The sequence below is a fragment of the Hippoglossus hippoglossus genome, chromosome 19 (assembly GCF_009819705.1).
Source record: "Hippoglossus hippoglossus isolate fHipHip1 chromosome 19, fHipHip1.pri, whole genome shotgun sequence".
NCBI classification, from domain to species: domain Eukaryota; kingdom Metazoa; phylum Chordata; class Actinopteri; order Pleuronectiformes; family Pleuronectidae; genus Hippoglossus; species Hippoglossus hippoglossus.
The window spans coordinates 2,650,817-2,665,316 of NC_047169.1; the positions used below are offsets into that span (position 1 = coordinate 2,650,817).

Genomic DNA, 14,500 nt, shown 5'->3' on the forward strand with positions numbered 1-14,500 from the left:
CCAAAGACTTTAAACCTGATGCAAACAAGTCTCTCACCATCATCTCTAGTAGATCCAAAGAGTTCTCACTGAGCTGTTTGAACTTTTGATCCATCCATCTGCAGCTCAGCGCCGAGCCTGCGACGCTCAGGCCGAGGCAAACTAAGAAGATCCTGTGGAGCATTTTTAAAAGAGCAGGTAGAGGTTGACTTAGTAAACTCAGGTGTCTCCTGGTGTTTGTGTTGCAGCAGATCTGCAGAGCCTCATTTATAGCAGAACTCACATATTTCATTTTCCTAACACGAGCTGTGGGAAAACCTGCACATGGACTGTGGCTTTCACACAGTTCACATATCAAGGTGAAACCTCAACATGCAGGTAAAATGTCACAAACCTTAACTGAAATTAGGATCCTGATAAAAACTGTATTCACTTTATTAGGATAAAAGCATAATAATGTTCAGATGTTGTGCTATAAACTTTCATATAAACTGTACATTTTATTTTGGTAGAAATAAAATCTTTCATTTGTTTTGTACTGCATCTTGTTTTACTCTGACCTAGTTACATATATACTTACACAAACCTAATTCTAAAACAAGGATGTTTTTTTTATTATTGTGGGAATTGCATCATTATTTCAGTTTGGACTCATTATAATCATTCATTGATAAAACTGCAGGTGTCATTGTGTCCATGAGGCGTCATAAAGGGAACTTCCCTCAGAGACAAGAGGAAAGTGGCTGCGGGCTGAACTTTGACGCTGGTTCATGTGAACATGTCAGTGACATTTCACCTTGTTGTGACCACGGCTGCACCGACGTCACAACCAGAGGATTCTCCAGAACAGAATCTGCAGAACAGGCCACATTTTCAACCTGATATCAACCTGAAAAATGAAAAATCACAGAGTGGCAGCAGAACAAACACAGACTTTTATTTTGTTGTGTTTCTTTTGTTGGGGACAGAGCACCTGACTGATCCATACTTTGTTTGTCTTGACGTCTTTTTTGAGAGTGTAAACATACTTGAAGTCTTTGCACACGTCCGCAAAATGAAACAGTTTATGGTTGTAGCACGTGGGCGCGGCAGATTAGCTTTCTTAGTGACATGTAGACAGCATTAAAGCTGTGACACTGTAGGTGTGTCTGCCTTGTTTCCGCGTTACAAACAGGCCACAAGGTGAAAACACTTCCCCTTCACAGAAAATGAAAGTGACTCCGGTGGTTGTCGCTCATTCACGCAGCTCACGTCATCTTTCTGAAGAATGACCACACGTGCAGCCTGTGAATGAGCCTCTCCGTATTTCATCATGTCATTCGCGTCATTCATGTTATCAACCTTGGTTGCATTTTCACTTTGTTGTTCTGTGGTGGATTGGGTGTTTTTTATTTTATTTTAAATCTCCAATTACTATTTGACATTTTTTATTTTTTATTAAATGTAGCTATTACACAGAGTATTTTTTCTTTCCCCTCACAAACAGAGTGAATTCGTAGGAAATCAAACAAACATGTTTTCCCAAAAGTGCGTATGATTATTTGACAAAATTTTATTATTATTATCATCATCACCCTTTGCACACTTTAATTTAACCCTCTCATTTTCAGACCTCTGCTCCAAATAGACATAATCGAAATTAATAGTGTATATATCAGTAAGTACAGGGTCTATGTGAATAGTCTTTGTATTTATATAAAGGTAAAACTTATTGTATAAGTATATATGTAACTAGGTCAGAGTAAAACAAGATGCAGTACAAACAAATGAAAGATTTTATTTCTACCAAAACAAAATGTACAGTTTATATGAAAGTTTATAGCACAACATCTGAAATTATTATGCTTTTATCCTAATAAAGTGAATACAGTTTTTATCAGGATCCTAATTTCAGTTAAGGTTTTGTGACATTTTACCTGCATGTTGAGGTTTCACCTTGATATGTGAACTGTGTGAAAGCCACAGTCCATGTGCAGGTTTTCCCACAGCTCGTGTTAGGAAAATGAAATAGGTGAGTTCTGCTATAAATGAGGCTCTGCAGATCTGCTGCAACACAAACACCAGGAGACACCTGAGTTTACTAAGTCAACCTCTACCTGCTCTTTTAAAAATGCTCCACAGGATCTTCTTAGTTTGCCTCGGCCTGAGCGTCGCAGGCTCGGCGCTGAGCTGCAGATGGATGGATCAAAAGTTCAAACAGCTCAGTGAGAACTCTTTGGATCTACTAGAGATGATGGTGAGTGACTTGTTTGCATCAGGTTTAAAGTCTTTGGAATAACTGAAGTGAATGAAATGACAACATGACGTGTGTGTGTGATGCAGGCTCATAACTCCACCAACTCCACTGAGGATGTTGAAGTGTCCTTCCCTGAGGATCTGTACAGTCAGAAGTCCAAAGCATCAGTGAGTAAAATACAAACCACATGATTTTTATTATATTTGTTATATCTCTTCTTTTTATCTCCAGTTTTTAAAACAGCTGTCAAATGTACGTCTATATGATTTCTCCTCGTCCTTCATCTTCTTCCTCCTCCTCTTCCAGGATGAGGATAAACTTGCGCTCACGGTGCAGGTTCTGGAGGAGGTGGTGTTGCTGTTTGAGGAGGACCACCGCGCTGCATCATGGGGCGAGAGAAGATTGGATGACTTCCTCAACGTCATGAGCCGACAGGCTGACGGCCTTCGCTCCTGTGTAAGTGTCAGGGTGGATGAACGCAGCCTCACTCATTCCCTCACATTTAAAACTGACTGATCTGTCGCTCTGAGTGCTGTTGACTGAGGCGTCTCCATGGTGACAGTGTAATTTCATAAAACTAAAACAAAGCTGTATTTTAAAGTATTGTTCAAAACCTTTTATTTATTTAGATTGTGAGCCACATTCACAAGAAGAAGAACAAGAAGCTGCGCATGTATTTCAAGAGACTGTCACGTCATCTGCTACATAGACTGGTGAGTCTTCCTACCTACCTACCTACCTTCCTACCTACCTACCCACCTACCTACCTACCCACCTACCTACCTACCTACCCACCCACCTACCTACCTACCTACCTACCTACCTACCCACCTACCTACCTACCCACCTACCTACCTACCTACCTACCCACCTACCTACCTACCTACCTACCTACCTACCCACCTACCCACCTACCTACCCACCTACCTACCCACCTACCTACCTACCTACCTTCCTACCTACCTACCTACCCACCTACCTACCCACCCACCTACCTACCTACCTACCTTCCTACCTACCTACCTACCCACCTACCTACCCACCTACCTACCTACCCACCTACCCACCTACCTACCTACCTACCTACCTACCCACCTACCTACCTACCTACCTTCCTACCTACCTACCTACCTACCTACCTACCTACCTACCTACCTACCTACCCACCTACCTACCCACCTACCTACCTACCTACCTACCTTCCTACCTACCTACCTACCTTTCTTCCTACCCACCTACCTACCTACCTACCTACCCACCTACCTACCTACCTACCTACCTACCTTCCTTCCTTCCTACCCACCTACCTACCTACCTACCTACCTACCTTCCTACCTACCTACCTTCCTACCTACCTACCTACCTACCTACCTACCTACCTACCTACCTTCCTTCCTACCCACCTACCTACCTACCTACCCACCTACCTACCTACCTACCTACCTACCTTCCTTCCTTCCTACCCACCTACCTACCTACCTACCTACCTACCTACCTACCTTCCTACCTACCTACCTACCTACCTTCCTACCTACCTACCTACCTACCTACCTACCTACCCACCTACCTACCTACCTACCTACCTACCTACCCACCTACCTACCTACCTACCTAACTTCCTACCCACCTACCTACCTACCTAACTTCCTACCTTCCTACCCACCTACCTACCCACCCACCTACCTACCTACCCACCTACCTACCTACCTACCTACCTAGCTTCCTACCTATCTACCCACCTACCTACTAACCCTACCTACCAACCTACCTACCGACCTTCCTACCTTCTAATAATAATATTCTTGTGTGTGTAGGACTACACTGCTGAATCCTGGGAGCTGATCAGGAAGCAAATTGAAAGTCATCTGATGAGATCAGACCTGCTGCTTTCATCTCTACTCACCAGAGACTAGAATCTGTCCATCAGATTATTTATCTATTTAACTATTTACTTATTTATTTATGTATTTATTCAATCATTCATCAAGTTGTTTGACTATTTATTATTATTTATTCATTGGTTGAATGTGCTAATTTATTTGTTATTTTTTTTATTTGAATGTTCTTATTTATTCATTAAATATTTCTGACATGTCATATCCAATAAAAAATAATGAATCATCCAGCATAAATAATTGTTCATTGTTTTTATTCCTATTTCCACCGATCTTTGTGCAGTCAATTCCTTTCTGATAAAAAACAAAGAACAGAAAAACAAACTCTTGTAATTATCAGTCATAGAATGATTTACTGGTTTGTTGCACTGGGGGCGATGGGCCCAGTTTGAAGCTGTGACTTGTCTGTGGAACATTTCAGAAGAACATGAAGTTCTCACGTGTCAGCAACATCAACACCCTTCAAACTGCTGCGTTCAGGGGAACCTCGTAAATTACCACTGCTGTCGATGCTGCCTCTCCACGTTCAAAACTTACCAGAAATAAAGTGTGCTTGATCTTACACCAGTGTGATAAGAACTACCGAACAGGACAGGAACCATCTTTCAAATGCATCTAACGTGTTGTTTTACTCACTTGCTCTTTAGTTTAGTCCCGATCCAGTGTAGTTGCTTTGTAAATTAGGTAAAATGACGGAAACCATCCTGAAAAAGTTATATTTTCATATCATTGCTTTATATCAGGGGCGGGGAACCTGTTCTCTGTCAAGGTCCATTTATATCTTCATAAAATCCTAACTTATTGTTGATTATTAATCTATTATGATTCACAAGGTTCAGTTATGGATATTTCATTGTATAATACCAACGTTGCTGTGTAGCTATGAAAGGAAACATCTCACGTGGTGCATAATGAAAGATATCATGGTTCGCCTGTCACGACAATAACATTTGTTTGACGATATATTGTCCAAGAAATTATTGCGATGAACGATATTATTGTCACCATTTTGAAACCATTTCATACCACTGATATAATGATAACAGTATCTCATAATCATGTGAGTTCACCCTTTCAAAGAGCTTGATTCTAAAGAATATTCAGTCTGACAGTTGAATTAAAAATATCAAAACATCCTCAATGAATAAAACGTTATTAAAATAAACCGCACAACAACAACAACAAAAATGGAGAGAAATCGCTTTTTACCCATATTTCCGATGGACCGTGAAGGCGTCGCGGGTGTAATCACGCTCCCATGATGCATTTGGGTTCAGTCGGACGGCTCGGAAACCGCCTCACGTCAAAACAAATCGCGGCTAACGCAGGTTTTCCGGTGTTTTCCGGTGTTTTCGTACGCAAAGCGATGGAGAGCGACTGTTCGCACCGACCCCGCTGCTGAGGTCCCGGCCGTGCACGGGGGGGGGGGGACGTCAAGCTCGGTCCTGAGCTCAGCTAGCTAGTAAGTAAGCTAGCTCTGTGCTAACACTGATAGCCCTGACAGTTTTAAAAACAAGTAGTGAAGCATCACGTGATTTTTCACGTTAACCGGATTCCGGTTGTTAATATTTAAACCTAATTGCAGTTTCTTTAATTAACCCTGTTTCCTGCTATTAGCTGTACGAGCTGAACGCAGCAGAGTTTAAACACCAGTTCATCGTCTCCTAACTTTCCTCACGTTAAATGTCATTTCAGCGGAATCCACCAGGAAGCTGTTTGGGAACAACCGGGAGTAGTACTGGTTATTGTCACGTGTGAATTGTTAAATAAAGTGTGTTTTTTAACGTGTGTTGCTCACGAGCCCCGCGATTAAATCACGACTTTATCAGTCACAGGAAACAGAAGCAGATGTGCGAGTGAGAAACATCTGGGTCGTGCATTCGGCTTCTTTCAAACTCCAGATGCTGTGGATCCTCTCATCTCCAACTTAGTGTCACTCATGTTAAACCTGCACGAAGCTAATGGAGGATGGGATGAGGATGTTTTTATGTTTCTACCAACCTGTGGTTTATTTCAGCTCCAGTTGGTCTCAGATATGTTGTTTAGTTGTGTTACAAGTGAAAGAGACAAAGACAAAAGACACAAATGTCCATTCAAATGACCTGAATGAGTGTAGATGAGGAACTCTAATGGGAATGGGCTTCATTAAAACACAGTGTACGTGACCGCAGAGAGGAAGAGAAGGTGCAGAACAACCCTCTCACTTCCAACTTTTGTCTGTTCTCATTCATTCCGAACTTGCGTTTTAACATCTGACACACACAACAGCATTCGTGGTGATCGACTCTGTGATTGATTCAGTTCACGTCCAGACCAGGAAACAATGAGGTTGGTGATCAGAGCAGTTGATATCATGCAGACGAATTGTTTCACTAATGAAAAGGTCGACAAAGACAAAAGGTTTCTCTGTTTTCACGTTGCCCAGTTGTTTCTGGGTTTATCTTATCTGTCTTTGATTGTATCAGGGAGCCACTGCTCTCTCTCTCGCCGCCACTTCTTTAGGATCTCGATTTGCCTTTTCTGGGATTTTTTTATTGTGTAATTGGGGAAGTTAATTCTGAAGCGTTTGCAGCCACTTCCCGGCTGACACCCTCTTTTATAACCGGCGCCTCACATGACTCTCTTACACACTGAAACCGTGAAATCGCAGATATGTCACACTGCGTAAAAGCCTCATGATGGAGCGTGCACCGATTTGTCTACGGCAAATGTGCGGCCGCCCCTGAAGTGAGGAAGAGGGCAAACATGTTTCCTCATCGTCACGCGGCGCACAAGCTCGCGTTACTTGTTTATCCCTTCTTAAATGTCAGATGTGATACCGACAGAGATATGTGTGAGTGCGTCCTGTGTGTGGTAAGCCTGTTGCACGCGTCTAATGAATCTTTGTGTCTGTGTTCCAGTCGTGCCATGTGGGAGTAGCTCCCCGGAGGTGCCATGCTCGCCACCCAGATGCCAGACACGCCACCTGAGGCCAAAGATGTCAAACAGGTAAAACAACAATCTGTTCCCCTCCGAGCAGAGATCGTGTTTCTGTGCTGGCTGTTTATCCGCAATCTTTGAAGCTTTAATTTTGATTGGGGTTTTGCTTTAGCAAGTTGATTTCTGACTTTATTTACAGTCCAAATAAAAAGGTAATTGTCACAAGGGCATGTGCAAGAACGTTATCTTCAGCTTTATATATCAATGCCTCCATGTGGATTTTCCACTGTTTTACATAATCAATTTATGCAATTAATGTGTAAAAGCAATTTTCTTTCAGTCTAAAGCTGCGGTTGTGCTTCAGGCGTTGGTCAATGCGAGTGCCAGCTGAGCTGTGACATCGACACAATGCCTTTTTCCTTTCATACTCGCACTTGAGGGGCGATGACTCAGTACAAGTTTCTTCTCTTCATGTTCATAACTTAGAATTTCTTCTTTCATTGTTTCTGCTCTAACTCTGGTGAGAGGGTCAGAAATGGACTTTATTGCGGAACATTGTCAGTCCGTGACAATAAAGTCGTATCTAATGACACTGATGTAACCGTACTCCGCAGCGTTCAGCATTACATCAGTGTCAGAACTGAACTCGGGTCACTGGCTCATTACTGTTTTTAGAACAGGCTAAAGTTAACAGATAATCTAATGCTGGTAAAGAGATGAGACCAGATGCAGAATGAGAGGTTAAACAGCAGCATTTCATCTCATAGGTGAGAAAAGAGGACGCGGCTTTGGAGAACGAGTGTGAACTTCTGTTATTTAATAGTTATCAGAATACACTGCACGTGTGACCAGGGCAAAGTTCTGCTGAATTAATGTATGTGAGTCATGAAGCTGGGAAAGCGGGCGAGGATTTGTCCCTCTACACATCTTTCTAGCTGCGAGTCTCAGGTTTTGCTCAGTGGCTTGTAGGCTTGTTGTATGTTGTGGGCGTCATGTGCAAGTGGGTAAATTACAGACCTTGATGAACACTGAAGTTAACGTAAAAAAACGAGGATGTTGACAGTTCCTGCTCCCCTGGGTTGTCACGCAGATTAAAGAGAAGCTGGCGCAGTCACTCAAGGCCCTGCAGAAGCGATTCGTGACGTCAGACGCAGTCGTAACCAGCGAGGATGCCGACGCTAACCTGCTCTGCTGCGCCCTGGAGGCCATCTTCATCCACGGTATCAAGAGCAAGTACATCCGCTCCGAGACTGGGGGGCGAACCAGGAAGGGCGGCCGGGCTCCCCTCCCTCAGCCCTTCTTCTGGAGCCTCCTCAAGACCGTCACCCACCGGTAAGTCAAGACCGTGGCGCACACTGTCAAATACTAATCAAATCTCTAATATGATTAATGTATCTTGACCATTTCCCCACACTCTCTCTGTTAAATCCCCAGTGATGTCATCACAGAGCTGGAGAAGATCAGCTTCGTAGGCACGGACGTCGGTCGCTGCCGAGCATGGCTGCGGCTGGCGCTCAACCACGGCCTGTTGGAGTGCTACCTGGCGTCGCTGTTCCGGGAGGACTCCAAGCTGCGGGTGCATTATCAGCCCAGTGCCTTGCTCCTGAACACCGAGGAGCGGGACGTTCTGCTCAGCTACCTCCAGGGTCTGGCCTCACTCACATTCAGCCTGTCTTACAAGTCCACCGTCCTCAACGAGTGGACCACCACGCCTCTGGTTCTCGCTGGACTCTGCCCCTTCTCCCAGGTGGACACACCTGACCTGACGCTTAACGGCGGGGACCATCCCACCTCCAGGTCCCTGTGTAAGGAGTCGTGGGATACAGTGTCTCAGTCATCCAGCTCATCGGATGCTCAGGATACACAGAGAGGGTGTCCAGTGTTGTTTGTGGGGAGGGGGTCAGGTGATTTACAGGGGGGTCGGACTGCACTCAACTCTTCTAATCTCAGTCTGGACACCACAGGCTCCTCTCAGCTCTCCTCCAGCTTGAGCTCCGACAGCCTCCTGCAGGGGCAGGACCCCCGCAGCCCGACAGGAGAGCCGTGGTCCTCATGTGACCTGGACATATCCAATCACATCAGCACCAAGAGACCACAGAAAGAGTAAGTAATCCTATTGTTTTTCTATATTTGTCACACTGCTGATGAAATCCCATGAAAAGACCAGAACGAACAATCGATTGATCCGCTAATTAAGTTTTGTACGTGGATGCAAATCCTATTATTACTTATTTCCCCCGTGCTGAAGACGACTCTTGTTCAAAAAACCATTGCAAACATCAATGACACACTTTAATGCACTGGATGACATGTTCTTTCCTTATCACACACACACTAGTTTATTTTGAGTTAAGCCTAATGCGACATCCTGTTGCTGTAAATACTCGCTAACGCATCAACTACGCTTTAATCTGCGGCTGAAAATAGTCCCCAACAAACAACAAACACGGCAAAACTGTTTCAGAAAATGGCCGAGCCCTTTTTTAAGATATTGAAGAAGTACAGGGAAATAAAAGAAATCTTCTTCTTGTGTGTCTGATGTTGGAAATCATCGGCCAATTAGTCACCGTTATACGTCCTCATCTTGGATTTACATACCTCTATATAATATATTGATTTTTTTATAGAGTTTGGAAAAAATAAGGATAAAAGAATAATAGTAGATGAACAGGGAAGTTGGAAATTATTGTCGGTTTTGCTCTTTTCATTCGATTTTTTGACGATCTGAAAAATCTATGTTTTTTTTGCATCTCGTAGCCATATTTCAGTCAAATTCATATTTAAAATGGACATTGATATATATAAATAATGTGTTATTCTATTATAAACTCAGTAAAATGTCTTGTCTCTGTCTCTGCAGTTTGCTGACTGAGTTTCGGGAGAGCGGACAGGGCAGTCAGGACTCCATGCGCGAAGACACTTCCTTTGTCTCAAGCACGGGTCCGGATCAGTTTTCGGAGACGGCTGTTTTCAGTGGCTCCGACGGCGAGACCCAGGGTCCCGCGACGCCGTCACAAGACCTGAAAGACCAGCCGCTCATTCTCTCTCATTCAGAGCCACCACCATCTTCCCCTGATTCGCCGTCATCCGATGATAACCATGTTTGCAAAACGGCCTCTGACGGGTGCGATGATACCTCCAACGAGTTGCACTTGGACACTGACACAGAGGAGGTGAATACAGCGGATGTGAAGGAGAGCAGTGCGTCTGTTCAGAAAGAGAAAGAAGTAGAGAGCTCAGTGAAGAGCAGCTCGGAGCCGTCACTGCATCCGGGGCCACGTCGCTCTTCCAGCATCCTGAGCAGGACGTTGTCCACAGATTCTATGTCAGTAAGTACATTAGCACACAAATAGCTTCAAGTTGGAGATGATAAGGATGAATTGTTCAGGCTCTAAAGTAAACCAGGTAAAGGTCAAAGGTCAAATCGTCCTTCCCTCAGTTAGTGCCGGCTTTGAGACGACAACTCGAGGAAGGACCGTTGATCCCAGTTCACTTGAACTTATTTCCAGAGGAGAACATTGTTCACAGTGGAGAATTTGCTGTCACTCCTGTTGCTATTCGGGATTTCCCAGTGAGGAACTGGTGGATAGAATGTCTGACTCCTTCCAGTGTAACCGAGTGGAAAATCAGCCCAAGCTATTCATGGGAAAAAAATATGTAGCTGTTATTTTTTTTATTTTTTTCAAGCAGCTCAATGAGATGATGAGGAGAAGTCACGACAGTGTTGTTTGGGAAACTGTAGATCAGGAGGTTGTGGTCATAATGAAGCCCAGAGTTCACTGCTCCAGGATGTGTCCCAACATTTCACAACATGCTGTACTTACTGTAGTTACCACATGATGCCCATTCGCTTCAAGTCAGTCACAAGGATGTGACTGACTTGAAGTGTGTGCTCAAGTGAACACAATGAAAAAAATACATCGATCCAGTTTCAAATCCTTTTATTAATTGTAGTTTGTATCATTGTAGTTTTACATCAAAATCTGTCTTGAACTTTAACAGAGAAAGACTCATGATAACAGGAACCACTCTTTCACACACTACTCACTGAATAGCTCAAGTAAGTCAGATTTTATTTCCTTGTGCATAAGATTAATACTTTTGTCTTTTACATCGCAGCATTCCCGTTCCTGGATCTCCGAGGACGACATCTACAAGCCCCAGCTGGAGGAGGTGTCTGATCAGGACGAGGCGCCTCCAGCCGCTCTTACGCCTGAGCCCAAGGTCTCCCAGTCCCCTCCCAGTGTCGTCCATCGCAGACAAATAGGTACTCGACAGCATCTCCTGGTTTCAAGTGGAAAACTGAAACTAGATAATTTGTTTTTATGTATCATCATCGCACGGTGTATCAGATTGAAGAATTAAATGTGTTAGGCCTAACACCGGCCTCCTTGGAGTGATGATAGAGCAGAGACCATGTGTAATAGCTGCTGCTGTCTGTCCTCAAACTGTGTCTGTCCGTCTGTGTGTGTCTGTCAGGACTGTCCAACCCGTTTCGTGGCTTGCTGAAGCTCGGCCATCTCGAGAGAAGAAGTGCGATGGGGTTGTGGCGAGACTATTACTGCGAGCTGTCCCCCTTTGAGTTCCGCCTGTATTTCAACGCCGAGGAGCGGACCTGCACTGACAACTGCTCCCTGGTCCGGTGTGAGGACGCTCGCGTCACCTTACCCGAGGGCCGCTTCGAGTTGGCCTTTCCTGGGAAGCGACTGTACCTCCGAGCGGCCAATCGTGACGAAGCTGAGGACTGGGTGGACCGGATCGCGGAGGCCGTCAACAATAGCCGGCCAGCACCTTGTGTCAATGAGCAGTGGGAGGTGCTACAACCGTACACTGAGAATGGTGTAGATGAACGCACGCTTTCATCCACGTCCTCCACGCCCTCCAGCCCTGAGAGAGGGATAGTACACCCGGACACTAGGACTTGCGGAGGCCTGGAGGCACCTCCTCCTCTACAGGAGTTCGACTGGACTCGGACGGCTGATTTAGAAACGGACGCCATCAAAGAAGCCGTTTTGTACTTCTCCACAGATGCTGAAGCTCGGACTTGGGCACCTCTGATCTTCTCCCTCTCGTTAGAGACGCTGAAAGGCTTCCGGATACAAGACGGGAGAAAGTTTCTGCAGCTGAACACCACCATTGAGGAAATTCGGGATGTGGTGCCTGACGTCTCCCTGGGAGGTCCGGCCTTTTTCAAACTCTTGACCGTGAAGGATGCGCTGAGACTCAGGGCAGAGACCGCGGAGGAGGCTCGCTCTTGGAGGGTTTTGATCCGTGGAGCTCTGGACTCTTACCTGGAGAGTGGCGAGGACGATGGCTGCGTGCAGCCCAGTGCAGTGGGGGTGACTGGGAACCTCCACAGGCTGGTGCAGCACAGGTTGAAGGAAGATGGAGCACTTCTAGTTCATCTCTGCGCCGTGCCCTCGGAGAAGGGTCTGGACTCTCAGAGCTTCAAATGTGCAGGTAATATTTAGTCGTGTTAACCTATTTATTATTATTTCCAGCGTTGTGTTCATCAGTGAAACTCGGTTGTAATCTGTAATCTCTTGAATCAGAGGCTGAGATCTGATTATTGTTTATCACACACAGGATGTCCTCAGAAGATTGGTCCGTCCCTGGGCAGAGCCAGGCTGTGTGAGTTCTCAGGCCAGTACTACTGTGACTCCTGTCACCACGGCGACACCACCATCATCCCCTCACGCATGGTGCACAACTGGGACCTCACACAGCGAGAGGTGGGTGGCACACGTACATGGAAACGGACGGATGTGCTGATTTGATCTGATTGTGTTGTATGACTTGAATCCTAAAACGGCAGAGTTCTCTTATAAAACAACCGCTGCATCACTTTAAAGACTGTTTCCATAACTGACACGAGTTCTGTCTTTTACTGTGAGTTTTTTTCCTGTGGTGATCACACATAACATGAATCCACATGTTCTGACGGAGTGGGACGTATATATGCTGAATGTGTGCGTCTCTCTCCAGGTGTCTAAGAAGGCCCTGCGGCTGCTGTCTCAGGTGGAACACGAGCCTCTGCTCAACCTGGAGCAGCTAAACCCCGAGTTAGTGAAGCACTCCGGGTCCATGGCTCAGACCCACAACCTGCGGCAGCGACTGCGTCTCCTCGGCGACTACCTGCTCACCTGCCGCAGCGGAGCCTACAAGAAGCTCCAGGCCAGGTGTGTGTTTTCTACAGGGAATCTGCAGGCGTTACAAAGTCTAATAAAGCTATGAATTCAGTTTCATAAAGTCTTATTTTGTTGAAACCCTTTTATATATGACACTATTTTATTATAATTAGTTTTTTCCCTGCTCTCTCCAGAATGGGTCAGCGAACGTACCTGCTGGAGTCGAGCCATCTGTACAGTGTCGTCGACCTGCAAGAGGTAACGCTGACGCCTCGTCACGCTGCTGACATCTGTCCCTTTTTGAAACGTCTCAACACACGCGTGTCTGCTCCGTCTTTTCCAGATCGCAGAGGGCCAATACGCAATCTACCTGATGACTCTGCTGCAGTTTGCCTCCAGGCACGTGTTTCAGTGTGACCTGTGCACGCAGCGCGGCTTCATTTGTCAGATTTGCCACGCACACGACACCATCTTCCCCTTCCAGTTTGACAGCACCACCAGGTAGTTTGTCCTGCGCCGCGTTATTCCTGCTTTCACCTCCCTCCCCTGTTTCCACACCTTGTTCATGTATCCACCAGCTGCTAATACTCCCACGTGTTGTATTAGTTTCAAGTCAAGAGTCTGAATATATATTAATATGAAAATGATTGGTTTTTGTTTCTCTGTTTTTGTTTCTTATTCTTCTGCACCTTCAGTTTAACATTTCTTTTTCTTGCTTTCTCTTTTCCCCTCTCTGACCCAGGTGTATAGATTGTAAAGCTGTGTTCCACCTGGCATGTAAAGCTCCGGGGAGCTCGTGTCCTCGCTGTCAGCGAATGGAGAAATACCGGGAGAGGGATCTTCAGGACTGAGCGCAGCCGGCAGCACGGCGACCGGCGGCTCGCCAACTTCTTCAGGAAGCCAGACGGCCGCTTGTGGGGAGAAAAACTAAATCTAGCTTTTACATGAAGTAACCTCAAGTGCAATTATGAGTGCGATTAACCTGCCCTAACTGACCTTAAAACCAAGGGTGGTGCAAGAGCCTCGCTGCCACAGTAGCCAGAGTCTTGTGCTGATTGACGGGGACACTGACCTGTCCTGAGACATCAGATCACAAGTGGTGTGGGATGCATGTGCTCACACTCTGTTAGCTGTGTGAACGCAAATGTGTTTGAAGCCACATATGAAGCACCGCCTACTAAACTGACGTCTTCGGTCCTGCCACAGGTTCACAACGAATCAAGCTTTCGCCGATACAGACACACAGTCATCGGTAGAGATGTGCGGATGACAGCCTTGTAAATACCTCCGATACGGTTCAAAATGTCGGGTCGGGCATCAGCGAGTACATGAATCTATGTGAG

The 14,500-nt window shown here is 45.5% G+C and overlaps 4 protein-coding genes across 4 annotated transcripts in view; 3 read left to right on the forward strand and 1 right to left on the reverse strand.

Moving 5' to 3' along the window:
• The window catches only part of ifnphi4 (interferon phi 4), a 2,019-nt gene extending 1,856 nt beyond the window's left edge, over positions 1-163 (reverse strand). Inside the window, 1 exon segment of the mRNA XM_034569893.1 lies at positions 38-163. Within this exon segment, the coding sequence (XP_034425784.1) occupies positions 38-163 (126 nt within the window).
• Positions 1-14,500, forward strand: part of scn4aa (sodium channel, voltage-gated, type IV, alpha, a) — a 45,724-nt gene that overhangs the window by 29,917 nt on the left and 1,307 nt on the right. The window contains exons 29-30 of the mRNA XM_034569889.1: positions 440-448; positions 1,468-1,474. Of these exons, the coding sequence (XP_034425780.1) occupies positions 440-448; positions 1,468-1,474 (16 nt within the window). The remainder of the gene's footprint in view (positions 1-439; positions 449-1,467; positions 1,475-14,500) is intronic.
• LOC117752524 (interferon a3-like) lies at positions 2,090-4,128 on the forward strand. Its single transcript, XM_034569891.1, has 5 exons — positions 2,090-2,215; positions 2,302-2,382; positions 2,522-2,671; positions 2,845-2,928; positions 4,030-4,128. Exons 1-5 carry the CDS (start codon positions 2,090-2,092, stop codon positions 4,126-4,128), a joined length of 540 nt encoding a protein of 179 aa, XP_034425782.1.
• On the forward strand, positions 5,377-14,352 carry plekhm1 (pleckstrin homology domain containing, family M (with RUN domain) member 1). Its single transcript, XM_034569890.1, has 13 exons — positions 5,377-5,570; positions 7,000-7,098; positions 8,120-8,361; positions 8,464-9,132; positions 9,890-10,358; positions 11,149-11,296; positions 11,509-12,489; positions 12,616-12,761; positions 13,015-13,208; positions 13,352-13,415; positions 13,501-13,658; positions 13,900-14,008; positions 14,040-14,352. The coding sequence occupies exons 2-12, from the start codon at positions 7,045-7,047 to the stop codon at positions 14,006-14,008; spliced, it is 3,234 nt and encodes a 1,077-aa protein (XP_034425781.1). The 5' UTR covers positions 5,377-5,570; positions 7,000-7,044; the 3' UTR covers positions 14,040-14,352.